Below are 14500 nucleotides of genomic sequence, written 5' to 3' on the forward strand. Positions count from 1 at the left end.
GCAGCGTGGGGCGTGAGCGTGAAGGCCTGGCTCCGCCTCTTCAGGCCCACTCTCTGACTGGGGCACGTGAGCCGGGAGCTCAGCAGGCATCCCGCAGCCATGCGCTGTCACTACGAGGTGTTGGGAGTTCGCCGAGACGCCACTGACGATGAGCTGAAGAGGGTCTACCGGAGACTGGCACTGAAGTGGCACCCAGGTAAGCAGCGGAGCCCGCTGTGGTACCGGGGCCCAGTTATATCCACGCCGGGAGTGAGGTTAATGACAGACTGGGGCCGAGTTTTTTTTCCTGTGGGTGGGAAGTAAGGATGGACCGGGAGCGATGCGGCTTGGTGTGTGGGTAAAAAGTAACACCTTAAAAACGGAGCACTAGTTTGTTTACAGTGCAGCAGGCCTGCAAAGAAGGGAGGGAGCCTTCCTGGTCCAGTATTCATGTTCATAACTCTCTAATGAGCTGTATCCAGCAAACGTTCTTGGGTGTGGGTAAAACCCAGATCCTCAAATAACACCTTAAAAACGGTTCACTAGTTTGTTTACTGTGCAGCAGTCCTCCTCCAAAGAAGGGAGGGAGCCTTCAAAAGGGTTGCACCCCCTAGATTCAGCACTATTTTCACTTAGTGTGGGAGGAGTAGCCTAGTGGTTAGTGCAGTGGACTTTGATCTTGGGGAGCTGAGTTCGATTCCCCAATGTAGCTCCTTGTGACTCAGGGCAAGTAACTTAACCCTCCATTGCCCCATGTAAGCCGCATTGAGCCTGCCATGAGTGGGAAAGCGCAGGGTACAAATGTAACAAAAAAACAAAACAAAAACCCTCCATTGCCCCGGTACAAAATAAGTACCTGAATATATGTAAACCACTTTGAATGTAGTTGCAAAAACCTCAGAAAGGCAAGGCCCATTTCCCTTTCCTTAGAAGGGTGGCATCCTGCCCTTATTCCTTCTGGAAGGGCTGCATCCACCTTGATCCAGCCCATATCCCCCCCCCCCCCAAGGGCTGCTTTTCCCTGAATCTAGCACTCATTTCTCCCAGAAGGGCAGCTTCTTACTGGATCCAGCATTGTTTTCTCTCAGAAGGGCTGCATCCACCTTGATCCAGCATTCATTCTCCCCCAGAAGGGCTGTTGCCTCCTGGATCCTGTACTGGTTCTTCTTGGAAGGGCTCCACCCACCTGGATCAAGCACTCATTCCCCCCAGAAAGGCCCTAACCCGCCCTGGATCCAGCACTCACTCCCCCCAGAAGGGCCCAATCCCCCTGTATCCAGCACTCCTTCCCCCCCCCCCCCCCAGAAGGTTTGCATCTACTTGGATCCAACACTGTTTCCTTTGAGAAGTGCTGCAGCCCCCCCAGATCCAGCACTCATTACCCCCCCCCCCCCCAAAAGTGATGCATCTACCTGGATCAGGAACTATTTTCTCTCAGTGAGGCTGCATCCACCTGGATCCTGCACTTATTCCCCCTAGAAGGGCTCTATCTCCCTGGATTCAGCACTGTTTTTTCCCAGAAGGAATGCCCCCCCCCCCCCCCCCGATCCAACTTATGTGGCCTTTCTGGGGGAGAATGAGTGCTGGATGCAGGGGGATGCGGCCCTTCTGGGGGAGAATGAATGCTGAATGCAGGGGGATGCAGCCCTTCTGGGGGAGAATGAGTGCTGGATGCAGGGGGATGGCGGCCGTTTTGGGGGCGAATGAGTGCTGGATGCAGGGGGGGATGTGGTCCTTCTGGGGGAGAATGAGTTTTGGATCCAGGGAGATGCGGCCCTTCTGAGGAAAAACGGTGCAAACGAGTGCTGGGGAAGGCCTGCTGTACTGTAAACAAAATAGTGATCCGTTTTTAAGCTGGAACACTGAAGATCTGCCTTCTTTCGGCAGCTCGTGCTGCAGAGGGTGATGCACAAGCTCTCTTCCTTCCTGAAGAGGGTCAAGGCGTTGGGGATTTTGCAGTAGTCTTCCTGCAGGTCTGAGTGGTCGTTCTCTCAGGGTTTAGACTTACTGGCTCAAGTTTTATTGTATTTTGATTGAATCTAAACGTTGTCAGAAATAAGACCTGCTGACCTGAAAGTCCATTAAGCGCAACTTTGAGTCATTAAGAAGTACCCAGCATATTCTACAGAGCGCTGTTCCTTGCAGGTCAGCTTCTGGTATAAATAGCGGCTTCCCCCACATCTGCCTGCCTAATTTTGGCTTTAGTTTATGCTTTTTCCAGTAGTAGTTCACAGCCAGTTATTTCAAGATATTGGGGATTTTCGTTGTTCATCACAGGCTCACTATCTGTTTATACCAGAGGAATGAAGGGGTTACGTGGCTTACCCAAGATCTCACGGAGCATCAGGGCAGGGTTTATATTACTTTCCATAAATGGGATCTGCAGTAGAATTATGTGCATTACTGTTAACACATAACACGGAAGCACACATTAGCGACCCTACCTGTTAGATTAAAAAAAAAAAAAAAAAGGAAACAGTTTGACACTGTACCATCACATGGAAGGACATTGCCTCATCCAATGACTTTAATTTCCCAAAGAGCCTATCTGTTGCAAAATAACTCTCCTCTCGTGTGTCTGGGCAAAAAACTCTTTATTTGGGAGTCAATCCCCTTCTTATATACTCTATGAATATTCATGGATATTACATGTATTATCATTACTATTGGTTACATTTTGCTTACACAACCATGATCATGCATTGCTTACAAGAACAACTCTACATGAACAGCTCGTGAACCTGCTCAGGAATGTACAAACATCACCTGCTATTCTGCTACTTTCTCAGGAAAGAACAAAAACATCACATGCTAGATTCTCAGGAATATACAAAACATCATCTGCTGCCTGTATCCAAATACATTCTATCTACATCTCCACCTTTTTTTTTTTTTTTAATGAAATCTCCGTGGTGTGCCAGCTGGAGATGGAGGTGGAGATGTTTGTAATAGCTTATAAACATATTGAGCAGAGTGACGTGTTGGAGCGAATGGACGAGGAAAACATAAAGAAAAAAGGTTAGGAATGCATTGTATACAACAGCAAAAAATAGTGAAAACAAAAATACCAATGACTAAATACTGGATAATAGGGCGGAGCCAGGTCCAAGGGATCCATTGCCACAATTGATCCCATACATCAGAGAGTAGGTTATTATGAATAGTAATATGAGTAGTTAAATTCCGTAGGAAAGCTAATTGTTTGTCAATGGCCTTTGAATTGTCAGATAAATTAAAACAGCACATGTCCTGAAACTCTTCGCAACCATGATGGTTAAGTAATAAAAGATAATCAATGGCTGCTCGATTTTGTAAAACTCCATGACGTAATTGCTGTTGCTCAGCATTAAGTAAACTAATAGCAGTGGAGGTTGCATTGATTGATTTAATTGCCCAACAGGCTAATTCACGAATATTTTTTGCATTTGCCGCTGCCAATGCAGGGACACCTATTAATGAAAATGCAAGTGCCAGATATTCAGTTTGACTCAGAAATTTAACATTATCATTGCAATTGGCAGCAAGGGTCATACGCTTGGATCGCATATGTGAGGAGTTAGAAAATAAAATATGTTTACTGGGAAGTACCATAGTGAGTCGACTTAGACAGCATGTAGTACCATCAGATATATTAGCTGGAATATAATTAAAGGTATACATTCCACATGACCAAAACCAGCCAGGGGGTAAATGAGTAAATTTATAAATATATGAAACATTTTCGTAGGAGCTACAATTTAACAAAGTTGGTCCAAAATTAACACAATTTGATCGGGTACAATTAACCATACGAGCACATGTCATATTGATACTAGCTATTTGATTGGTTCTCACATGCATTGCCAAAGTAGGCGGCAACAGGGTTTGTGTTCCCCAATTATGGTATTCATAAGAAGCATTTCGATAGGATGAATTAACAGGAAGCTGTGAATAAAACCAAGTATCATTTTGCATATCTTTAGGATCATGACATACTGGAATCAGGCAAGTTGCCAAAACTTCTCCAACTGCCTTTTGATGAGAAAGACAGAAATCAGTTTGGTTCAGTGAAATTGCAAACGCTTCCCAAATATTTTTTGTGGGAAGTAATTGTGACTGTCCACAAGGTATGTACAAACAACAACACAGTAGAAGCAATGTAATGGAATTAGCATTAAGCGCTGCAATAATAGCCACTACGAAGTTATCATCAGTCTTTTCAATATGAGCTTTTTCTAAAGTCTCTGTAGCTTGTTGACTCAAGGCTTTAATTTGTCCCCAAGTAACAGGAGCATTAGGTTGACGAGTCACTGACCGTTTGCGTGTTTGCATCTGCGGTCCTTGAAGGGTGAGTGTGAAATTGGGAATTGGGTTGTGAAGACCTTGATGCCACGACATGAGGTTTCACCCACTTTGCTGGAATCCACACCGGGCCAGAATCTGTTTGAACAGCAGCGTAACCACGACCCCAGGTAAGGAGAGGCACAGGGGAACTCCACTGATCAGAAGGTAGTTGTCGGTATATGACCAAAGGACGAGATAAAGGTGGGGCAGGAGTACGAAAATGTTGTTCAAATCTGGAAGAAAAAGTTTTTGTAGCAGGATTATTGATGAGATTGAGATGATTCAGTGTGTAAAGGATTTGTGCTAAGCATTCATCAATGCTTACTCTATGACGGAGAATACCGTCTTTTTTTGTAGTCAGATTACTTAAAGCAGTTTTCAGTGTGCGATTAGCACGTTCAACAATAGCTTGACCAGTGGAGTTATAGGGGATACCAAAAAGGTGCTCAATATGCCAGAGGGTCAGGAACTCCTGTAAGGAGGTGGAAGTATAAGCAGGGGCATTGTCTGTCTTGAGAGTTTTAGGAACACCCATGACCGCAAAAGCTTGGAGAAGATGAGAGCGGACATGAGATGTAGTTTCCCCTTTTTGTGCAGTGACCCACAAAAATCCAGAATGAGTATCAACAACCACATGAAGCTTAGACCATTGACCAAAAGGGGGAAAGTGAGTAACGTCCATTTGCCAGAGGCTATTAACTTCCAGACCACGAGGATTAACTCCAGGAAAAAAGGTAGTAGGAGCTGAAAAGGAACATTGTGGACAATTTTTGATAATAGCTCTAGCTTCTTCTAAAGAAATTTGAAACTGGCGAGCTAGGCTAGGTGCATTTTGATGATGAAGTTCATGACTGCAGTGTGCTGTGGAGAAAAAATGAAGATGGCGATCCGCTCGAGCATTCCCTTCAGACAGACCACCAGGAAAAGGTTGATGACTGCGGATATGACCTATAAAGAGAGAAGAAAGGCGATTCTCCAAGTAACCTTGGAGGGTTAACAGTAAAGCATAAAAAGAGGCATCCATTTTGAATGATACATAACTGTCGGGCATGCGACGGACAAGATTAGCACAATATTGACTGTCAACAATAAGATTCAGTGGTTGATCTGAAAATAAAGAAAGAGCCAGGATGATGGCAGCAAGCTCTGAACGTTGAGCAGAGGTTTGTGGAGAGGTAAATTTGACGTGCCATTTGTTCAGATTGTACCAAGTAACCACCCCACGAGTGGGACTACCATCTGTAAAGACGGTGAGAGCAGTAGGGAGTGGACGTAAAGAAATGGGATCATGAAGAGTGATTGGCAAAATGGATGTGCCCTGTATGCGAGGGTCTTTAGGATAGTGGCAATCTATAATACCAACATAAGTGGCTAAAATAAATTGCAAGTCGTCGGAGAACTGAATCATTTTTTCCCACTGCCACAAAGAATGAGGAATGATGAGTTTAAGAATGTCGAAACCAGTCATGAATGTTGCTCGCTCTCGAGCTTTAGTAATCAGCAAGGCTAGTTGCTGGGGCCATTGTGTAATAGTAGAATGGAGAGTATTCTGTAAATAGACCCATTCTATCAATTTCGGAGGAGTTGTATCTTGATATAAGACACCAAACGGTTGTCGGTGGGTGGGGTCTTTGAGAACGCAAAAACAAAAAAGGGCAAATGCATCTCGTCTATCTGTCCATTTTGTTTGTAAGATTTGATCCAATTGTGACAGAATTGTTTGTTGCGATGCAGTGAGTGTAATTAATTCAGCAGGTGTTTTATGACCTTTTAATGCGAGAAACAGGGGTTGTAAAAATTCTGTAGGAAGTTTCAAGTAGGGACGTAACCAATTGAGATTTCCTAAAATCTCTTGTAATTGATGTAATGTCGTGGGAGACTGTAAATTGAGATGAGGAGCGACAGGTTGGGCTGCAGCTTTAGTCATACGGAAACCTAGATATAAATAGGGTTCCTTTTCTTGAACCTTCTCTGAGGCAATTGTTAATCCTGAGGAGGCCAAGATAGAAATTAAAGTAGATTTCCAAGAAGGGGGAAGAGTTATCCCTGCAATTAGTATATCATCCATATAATGATATACCAAAAGTTGAGGGAAATAGGCACGAAATGGTTGCAAGGCTTGATGAACATAGTATTGACAAATAGTGGGTGAATTTAACATTCCCTGGGGCAAAACTTTCCAACAATACCTAGTAGTAGGGTGTGCATTATTGTAAACAGGTACAGTAAAAGCAAAGTATTTATAATCTTTTTCCTGGAGAGGAATTGAAAAAAAACAATCCTTCAGATCTATAATAGCTAATTGATAATCATAAGGAATCAAATTAGGATTTGGAATACCACATTGTAACGGGCCCATTGGTTCTAAAATCGCATTAATAGCTCGTAGGTCATGTAAAAATCTCCATTTTCCGGATTTTTTCTTGATCACAAATACCGGAGTATTATATGGAGAATTGGTAGGCTCAATGTGATTTAATTGTAATTGTTCTTCCACCAATTGATGTAAAATCAACAGTTTTTCTCTGGTAATCGGCCACTGCTCTACCCAAACAGGTTTGTCAGTTTTCCATTCCAAAGGAAGAGAAAAAGACATATTTATGAACTGTTAATCAGGTAGGATCAATGATGCATCTAATTGTTCCAAAAGGTCACGACCCCATAAATTAAAGGGTACTTGTAAAATACAGGGCTTAATATGTCCTAGAACCTTGGTATCGTTAGGATATGTAATAGATAACCATTGAGAACTTTGGGAGGCTGACTGAGTTCCCCCTATTCCTGTCACATGTGAAGTATCTTCAATGGGCCATTCCACAGGCCATTGTTTATAAGCTATGACAGAAACATCCGCCCCGGTATCTAATATACCAACAAAGGGCTTTTGTTGCAATAAAAATTGAGCAGTGGGTCGTGCATTAGAAACCGGTTTTAAAACTGCACTTACCTGTCGCGTAGATCCAAAGCCCCCTGTACGAGAGACAGTAGAAGGAATAGGTGCTGTAAAATATGGTAAAATAATTAATTGTGCCCACGAGTCCCCGGGAGAAATTGTTAAAGGTGATGAGGACCATACTTGAATTTTAACAATGCCTGTGTAATCAGCATCAATAACTCCAGGGATAACATGAATACCTGCCTTCGATGCAGAGGAGCGAGGTAATACTAAACCTACAGTAGCCGCTGGAATGGGTCCTTTAAAGGTAGTATTATATACCAAAACTTCATGAGGTAAGATGGCAGTTTTACATTCCGCTGCAATAAGGTCAATTCCTGCACTACCTTGTGTAGCAGTAGTACTATGAGCAAAAGACCCTTGCACTCCCTTTGGACCGAGGTTAGGAGTTAACCCGGAGCAAAGTTTTTTGGGGGTGGCGGTGTGGAATTAATTGGATTAGAGCGACATTGATTGGCCCAATGATATCCTTTTTGACATCGAGGACATTTTCGAGAAGGTCGAGAAGGTCCTTTTGCAAAGTTGGCACCCCCTCCTGGGGCTCTACACTGAGCTCGAAAATGTCCTGGTTTCTTACAATTAAAACACGTCCCCTGTGGCTTATTACCTTTTTGTATAGCTCCTGCTAACAAATTCATAGAATAACCATGAGTCCCCACATCTGCACATGCGCTCAATAAATCTGCTAAAGTAATTCCTGGGCGATGAGCTACAGTCTGCAATGCCTTTTTGCAATCTGAATTTGCATTTTCTTGGGCTAATTTAATCAATAACTCTGTTTGCGCATCAAGATTATCAATTTGCCTAGTTACAGCTTCCTGCAATCGATTAACAAATTGAAGGTAAGATTCGGTTGCACCCTGTTTAATTGATGCAAAAGATTTTGTTGGTTTATTCCCTTCTGGTGTTCTTTTAAATGCTCGCAAGATACAAGTGCCTATGGCTTGAAAACAGGTATCGTTTTGTTGAATTTGCATATCAAGGGTTGAAAATGGTCCCGATCCATAAATTTGATCAGGCACCAAATTAGTCCCAGTGATAAGTTGTGCTGCTTGCTTATATTCATTATCCCACACTACATATTGCGCAGGAGTTAACAGCATACGGAAAAGGTCTTTCCAATCTTTTGGAGTCATTAAGTAACCGTTACTAATCCCTTCTATCATGCCTTGAACAAATGAACTTTTTAAACCTGATTCTACGATAGCTCTACGTAATTCTCTCAAAACTTGATAAGGTAGAGCAGTCCATTCTGCATGATGTGTTTCGTTCCCTGCCTCTATTGTTGTAGTTCTAGTAACTGGGTATAAATTAGGATTAGGTTCCGAATTATCCCATAGATCATCGTTCCAAATGAATTCACCATTTTTTCGTGCTTGCTGTATACCTAATTGAATTAAACTAGGTCGTTCTACGCTCTTTGGTGTTTTGGTAATAATAACGCTATCATTAGCGTTGTTGTTTTGGATATTTTCAATTGGTTTATTAGGGGTAGTAGTAGTAAAGTCAGGAGTTTTGTTTTGCTCTTCCCTTCCCATATCGGTGGCCAGCCGACAAGAAGGAGGAGAAGGTGTAGGTCCAAGAGTCGCGGGAGGTAAAAGAGACCAGGTCTTGCCTGGCAATTTGTTGGATATATTTTCGTTAGTAATGCCTGTCAATCCAGAAGAGAGAATTACTATAGTAGAATATATCTCTCTCCAAGTCAATAATATAGGAGTCGAAACTCTAGGCTCTAAACGAAACTGCTGCCCTATCTTTTCCCATGTTTGAGGATCGAATGATCCCTTCTCTGGATACCAGGGACATTGACAAACTATTTCCTCAATTAAACGCTCTATATCTTTAAGAGTTATTGGATTTCGGGAGGAACCATATCTTTGCGTTATAGTATATAGCTCCTGTGCATGTTGTTTATGTGATGATGTTAAATTTCCCCCCATACTTACAGTGTTCCGTAGAAGGAATGGCGCGCTGACTGTTCCAGTCGTAGTAAGTACGTCACGTTTTCACCGATCACGTCGGGGATCACCAGATGTTGCAAAATAACTCTCCTCTCGTGTGTCTGGGCAAAAAACTCTTTATTTGGGAGTCAATCCCCTTCTTATATACTCTATGAATATTCATGGATATTACATGTATTATCATTACTATTGGTTACATTTTGCTTACACAACCATGATCATGCATTGCTTACAAGAACAACTCTACATGAACAGCTCGTGAACCTGCTCAGGAATGTACAAACATCACCTGCTATTCTGCTACTTTCTCAGGAAAGAACAAAAACATCACATGCTAGATTCTCAGGAATATACAAAACATCATCTGCTGCCTGTATCCAAATACATTCTATCTACACCTATCAAGTGGGATTTTGTCAAATTGCCTTCTAAAAATCCAGATACTATGGAGATCATTTTCAAAGCAGACTTGTTCCATAGGTTATTAAGAAAATTTGTAAGGCTGCTTTGAAAATATGCCTCCTTGTAACTTTGTAAGTCTAAGTGCTTTGAAAATGTCTGTTTATCATTCTGTTTGCCTTATTCACAAACTTATTTGCATATTCATAAAGTTTTGAGATGCAAGTCTTCCTTTTACTCCGTCTATGCTGGCTGTACTCCTTTAACTCACCATTTTATCATTTATTCAGGTTTGATATATTATACTGCCAAATCCGAAGTCAGGTTATAGCAGTTTACATAATATTCAAAGAGAAAAAGAACCATAAAACTTTGATCGGAAAAAGCTATCAACCATACAAAAGATCAAACATCTCCACATTGCATCCAGTGATTTCAGCAGCAATCCCCAGTCTGGTCATCAAAAACCATCATAAAATATGTCGTCAACATTAATTTACAGTTTTTATAGGACAATGTAGCCCACATAAACACTGGTAACTTGTTCCATAGCACTTGAACCAGCCAAACAAAAATGCATTCTATCAAGTAGAATCAAGGCAGGCTTTAGTAGGTATTGCTAGTCTGTGATCTAGGAAAAATCTTCAAGATCTGGGATATAAGGAATGGTTCATGGATTGTTCTCATAAAGTGCTCTATAGGCAAGCGTTAACACCTTAAACTCTATTTTAGAATAGCGTTATGTAAATTAAAAATAGTATGCTTGGCAGGGGGGTCTTACATTTCCTGACTTTTACTCATATCACATTGCATTTGTAACACAGTAAGGCCTCTGTTGGTTTTATAATGATGCAGGTGGGCCTCCCCCCATGGTGGATGAGCATAGAACAGTTGTTCTATCCTCTTTATCCTTCAGAAATTCTGTCTTGTAAATTGCTGCCCAAATATTACAGTCCTGTACTTACCTCTACAAAACATATGGTGATTATTGACTTTTACCAATAGTCCATGATTAACATCACATTCTCAATGGTATAACCCACACATTACTGTTGACAAGCCTTTGTATTGAACTGAGTGGATCAAAACTGGCATTAAATGTCTCCGCCACATCTTTGTTGGGTCCTATATTATTCCCTTTCATAATTTTCATACATCACATGGCTTGCCAAACTCGTGCTTCTTTCAGTGTTAACTACGTCATGTTACACTTGTCTAACCAAATTATTTTTATTTATTTATTTGCATTTTGCTCACACCTTTTTTTCGGTAGTAGCGCAAGGTGAGTTACATTTAGGTACACTGGATATTTCGCTGTCCCAGGAGGGCTCACAATCTGTTTGTACCTGAGGCGCAATGGAGGGTTAAGTGACTTGCCCAAGATCACAACCAGCCACCTCTGGATTGCAAGACCGGTGCTCTAACCACTAGACCACTCCTCTTATATCTCCTCTTATAATCTGTAGTTTCTTCTCTCAAAGCTTTAGGACATGCTGCATCACATGTTTACAAAGCTTTAATCAAGAATGTAATAATTTGACTACAATTCAACCAAAATGGGAGAGAGACATAGGCCACACTCTATCACAGGAGAAATGGTCTATATTTTGGTTCAAGGCTCTAAAGGTATCTGTCAGTCATTGGCTCATTAGTTGCTCTCTGTGACCCATCGTGTTATATAGACACCAAGGAAACTCTCTCAGATTGGTCATGTGCCTTCTGATAAATGTTGGCATTGTAATTCTTTGCTGGGCACATTATCACATATGCTGTTTCAATGCTCCGTTCTCAGAACGTACTGGAATGAAGTATGGTCATTTCACGGCAGATATATCATTAGCTGTAATTATCTGGCACTCCATCTGCTTATCATGTTTAGTGAATCCCATGCTGTTCAGATTAATGGATTTACGTCTAGCTCTAGCTGTTTGTCATTTTGAGCTCTTGGAAAGATGTTTCCAATATGCATTTTTTTTTTTAGTCTTAAGTTTCTTTATTCAAAAATTTAGCAAAATACAAAAAGAAACAAGAAACACCTTGGTCTGCCTTACAAGGAAATTTGAATTGGCTAATGTCATCATTCTGGCAAACACCTTGGTAATTTGAAAAACAAATGTGGATTGTTGTGGGATTCGTATGTGTCTACTCATTGATCACAGTTCTACCTTATTTGATTGGTGACCTGATAGCTGGCCTACCTGTGCAGTTCAAGTTTTGCTGTAATGATTGCAACTGTTCCCTAGTGGTTTCTGTTTAGCTGTTGATAGTGATATTTTATTCACTAGTTTCATGCTCTACGTATGAGAATTATGTCATATCATTCTAAGGGCCTTGTTTACTAAGCTGCGCTGTAGGCATTCAAACTTTTTAGCGCATGCTAACCATAGACACCCATAAAAATATACTACTACTACTACAAATCATTTCTGTAGCGCTACCAGTCGTACGCAGCGCTTCACAATTGAACATGAAGAAAAGACAGTCCCTGCTCAAAAGAGCTTACAATCTAAATCAGGACAGACAGACAGGCAAATAAGGGATAAGGGTAGGACAGACAGATAGGACACATAAGAAAAGGGAACTATTGAAGAGAGGAAGACAAGATAAAGGACGAGCAGGTGATAAGTGGATTGGAGGAGTGGCCTAGTGGTTAGGGTGGTGGACTTTGGTCCTGGGGAACTGAGTTCGATTCCCACTTCAGGCACAGGCAGCTCCTTGTGACTCTGGGCAAGTCACTTAACCCTCCATTGCCCCATGTAAGCCGCATTGAGCCTGCCATGAGTGGGAAAGCGCGGGGTACAAATGTAACAACAACAAAAAAAAATAAGTTAGGAAGTCTCTATTGTTAGTGCATGCTAATTTTTAGCGCACGCTAAAATGTTTGTGCGCCTACAGCACGGCTTAGTAAACAGGGCCCTAAGATGCTTTATAGTTCTTTTGAAGCTCTAAGCTGTGTTTCTGAATATTATATCTTACAGTTCTTCAGCTCTGGTAACATATATATTTGAAAGGTATTAATCCGCAAACAAACCTTTTCCGGGGATGGGAAGGTGGTAGAACGAGAGGACATGAAATGAGATTGAAGGGGGGCAGACTGAAGAAAAATGTCAGGAAGTATTTTTTCACGGAGAGAGTAGTGGATGCTTGGAATGCCCTCCCGCGGGAGGTGGTGGAAATGAAAACGGTAACGGAATTCAAACATGCGTGGGATAAGCATAAAGGAATCCTGTGCAGAAGGAATGGATCCTCAGGAGCTTAGTCAAGATCGGGAGGTGGGGCTGGTGGTTGGGAGGCGGGGATAGTGCTGGGCAGATTTATACGGTCTGTGCCAGAGCCGGTGGTGGGAAGCAGGACTGGTGGTTGGGAGGCAGGGATAGTGCTGGGCAGACTTATACGGTCTGTGCCAGAGCCGGTGGTTGGGAGGCGGGGATAGTGCTGGGCAGACTTATACGGTCTGTGCCCTGAAGAGCACAGGTACAAATCAAAGTAGGGTATGCACAAAAATTAGCACATATGAGTTATCTTGTTGGGCAGACTGGATGGACCGTGCAGGTCTTTTTCTGCCGTCATCTACTATGTTACTAAGTAATCGCCGGCTATTTCCCGACACAAATCGGGATATGGCCGGCGATTTCGCAAAAGCGGCGAAAAGCGTATAATCGAAAGCTACATTCTCCGAGGACAAGCAGGCTGCTTGTTCTCACTGATGGGTGACGTCCACGGCAGCCCCTCCAATCGGAATCTTCCTAGCAAAGTCCTTTGCTAGCCCTCGCGCGCCCGCGCGTACCGCGCATGCGCGGCCGTCTTCCCGCCCGAAACTGGCTCGAGCCGGCCAGTCTTCTTTCGTCCGCACTCGGTACGGCTATGTTTATGTCGTGTCGAGCCCCGGAGAGTCGACCTCGCGCGTCCGTTTTAAATAGACGTGTTTTTTTCTTCGGAAAAGTTCTAAATTTGTTCGGGAAGTGTTCCGGAAACCCCCTTGGGTTTCGTTTCCCCCTTCCCGTGTTTCCAGTTTTTGCCCCGGTAAGTTTTCTTTCGTCGTCGGGGTAGGCCTCTTTTCGGCCTCGGTCGAGATTTTTCTCCCTTAAATTTTTGGTGCTCCAAATTCGTCATTTCGGATTTTGATTTCGCCGGCGTGATTTTTCCGCCCATGACATCGAAGCCTTCCAGCGGCTTCAAGAAGTGCACCCAGTGCGCCCGGGTAATCTCGCTCACTGATAGGCACTCTTCGTGCCTTCAGTGTCTGGGGGCCGAGCACCGTCCTCAGAACTGTAGTCTGTGTTCCCTGTTACAAAGGCGGACTCAGGTAGCGATATTGGCCCAGTGGAACGTTTTGTTCTCGGTCTCTTCGTCGGCATCGGCACCGGGGTCATCGTGTGCATCGACGTCATCAGCGTCCAGACCTTCATCCTTGGCCGCCAGTGCATCGAGTGCATCGAGGCATCGGCCCTCTGCATCGGCGCCGAGACATCGGATAGCTGCATCGACGTCGGTGGTACCGGGACCTCGTCTCCTGATGTCGTCGGACGGTGGTGCATCGGGTGGAGTGCAGGTGAGGGCTGTCCATTCCCCTGCTGGTGGCGGTGAGCCTTCGGGTGGGTCTCCCCCTACCCTGAGGGCTCCTGCGGTACAGCCCCCCCCGGGATCGACCTCCTTCGACCTCGGCCCTGAGGAAGCGACGGATGGATTCTACGTCCTCCTCGTCGGTGCCGGGGAGCTCCGGTGACATGCTTCGGAAGAAGTCGAAGAAGCATCGACACCGGTCTCCTCCCCGCGTCGGCACCGAGAGCTCTGGGTCGCCGAGGGAGTCGGCACCCAGCAGGCATCGGCACCGAGAGGACCGCTCACCCTCTGTTCAGGAGGTGTCGATGCGCTCCACTCT

At 43.6% G+C, this 14500-nt stretch overlaps 1 protein-coding gene across 2 annotated transcripts in view; it reads left to right on the forward strand.

Annotated features, from left to right (window-relative positions):
- Nucleotides 1-40: 40 nt before the first annotated feature.
- The window catches only part of DNAJC21 (DnaJ heat shock protein family (Hsp40) member C21), a 132310-nt gene continuing 117850 nt past the window's right edge, over nucleotides 41-14500 (forward strand). For both annotated transcript variants that reach the window (XM_030193022.1, XM_030193023.1), the window contains exon 1: nucleotides 41-196. In XM_030193022.1, the coding sequence (XP_030048882.1) occupies nucleotides 100-196 (97 nt within the window). In that variant the 5' untranslated portion in view covers nucleotides 41-99. The remainder of the gene's footprint in view (nucleotides 197-14500) is intronic.

Source organism: Microcaecilia unicolor, chromosome 2 (genome assembly GCF_901765095.1).
Source record: "Microcaecilia unicolor chromosome 2, aMicUni1.1, whole genome shotgun sequence".
In the NCBI taxonomy this organism is placed as follows: Eukaryota; Metazoa; Chordata; class Amphibia; order Gymnophiona; family Siphonopidae; genus Microcaecilia; species Microcaecilia unicolor.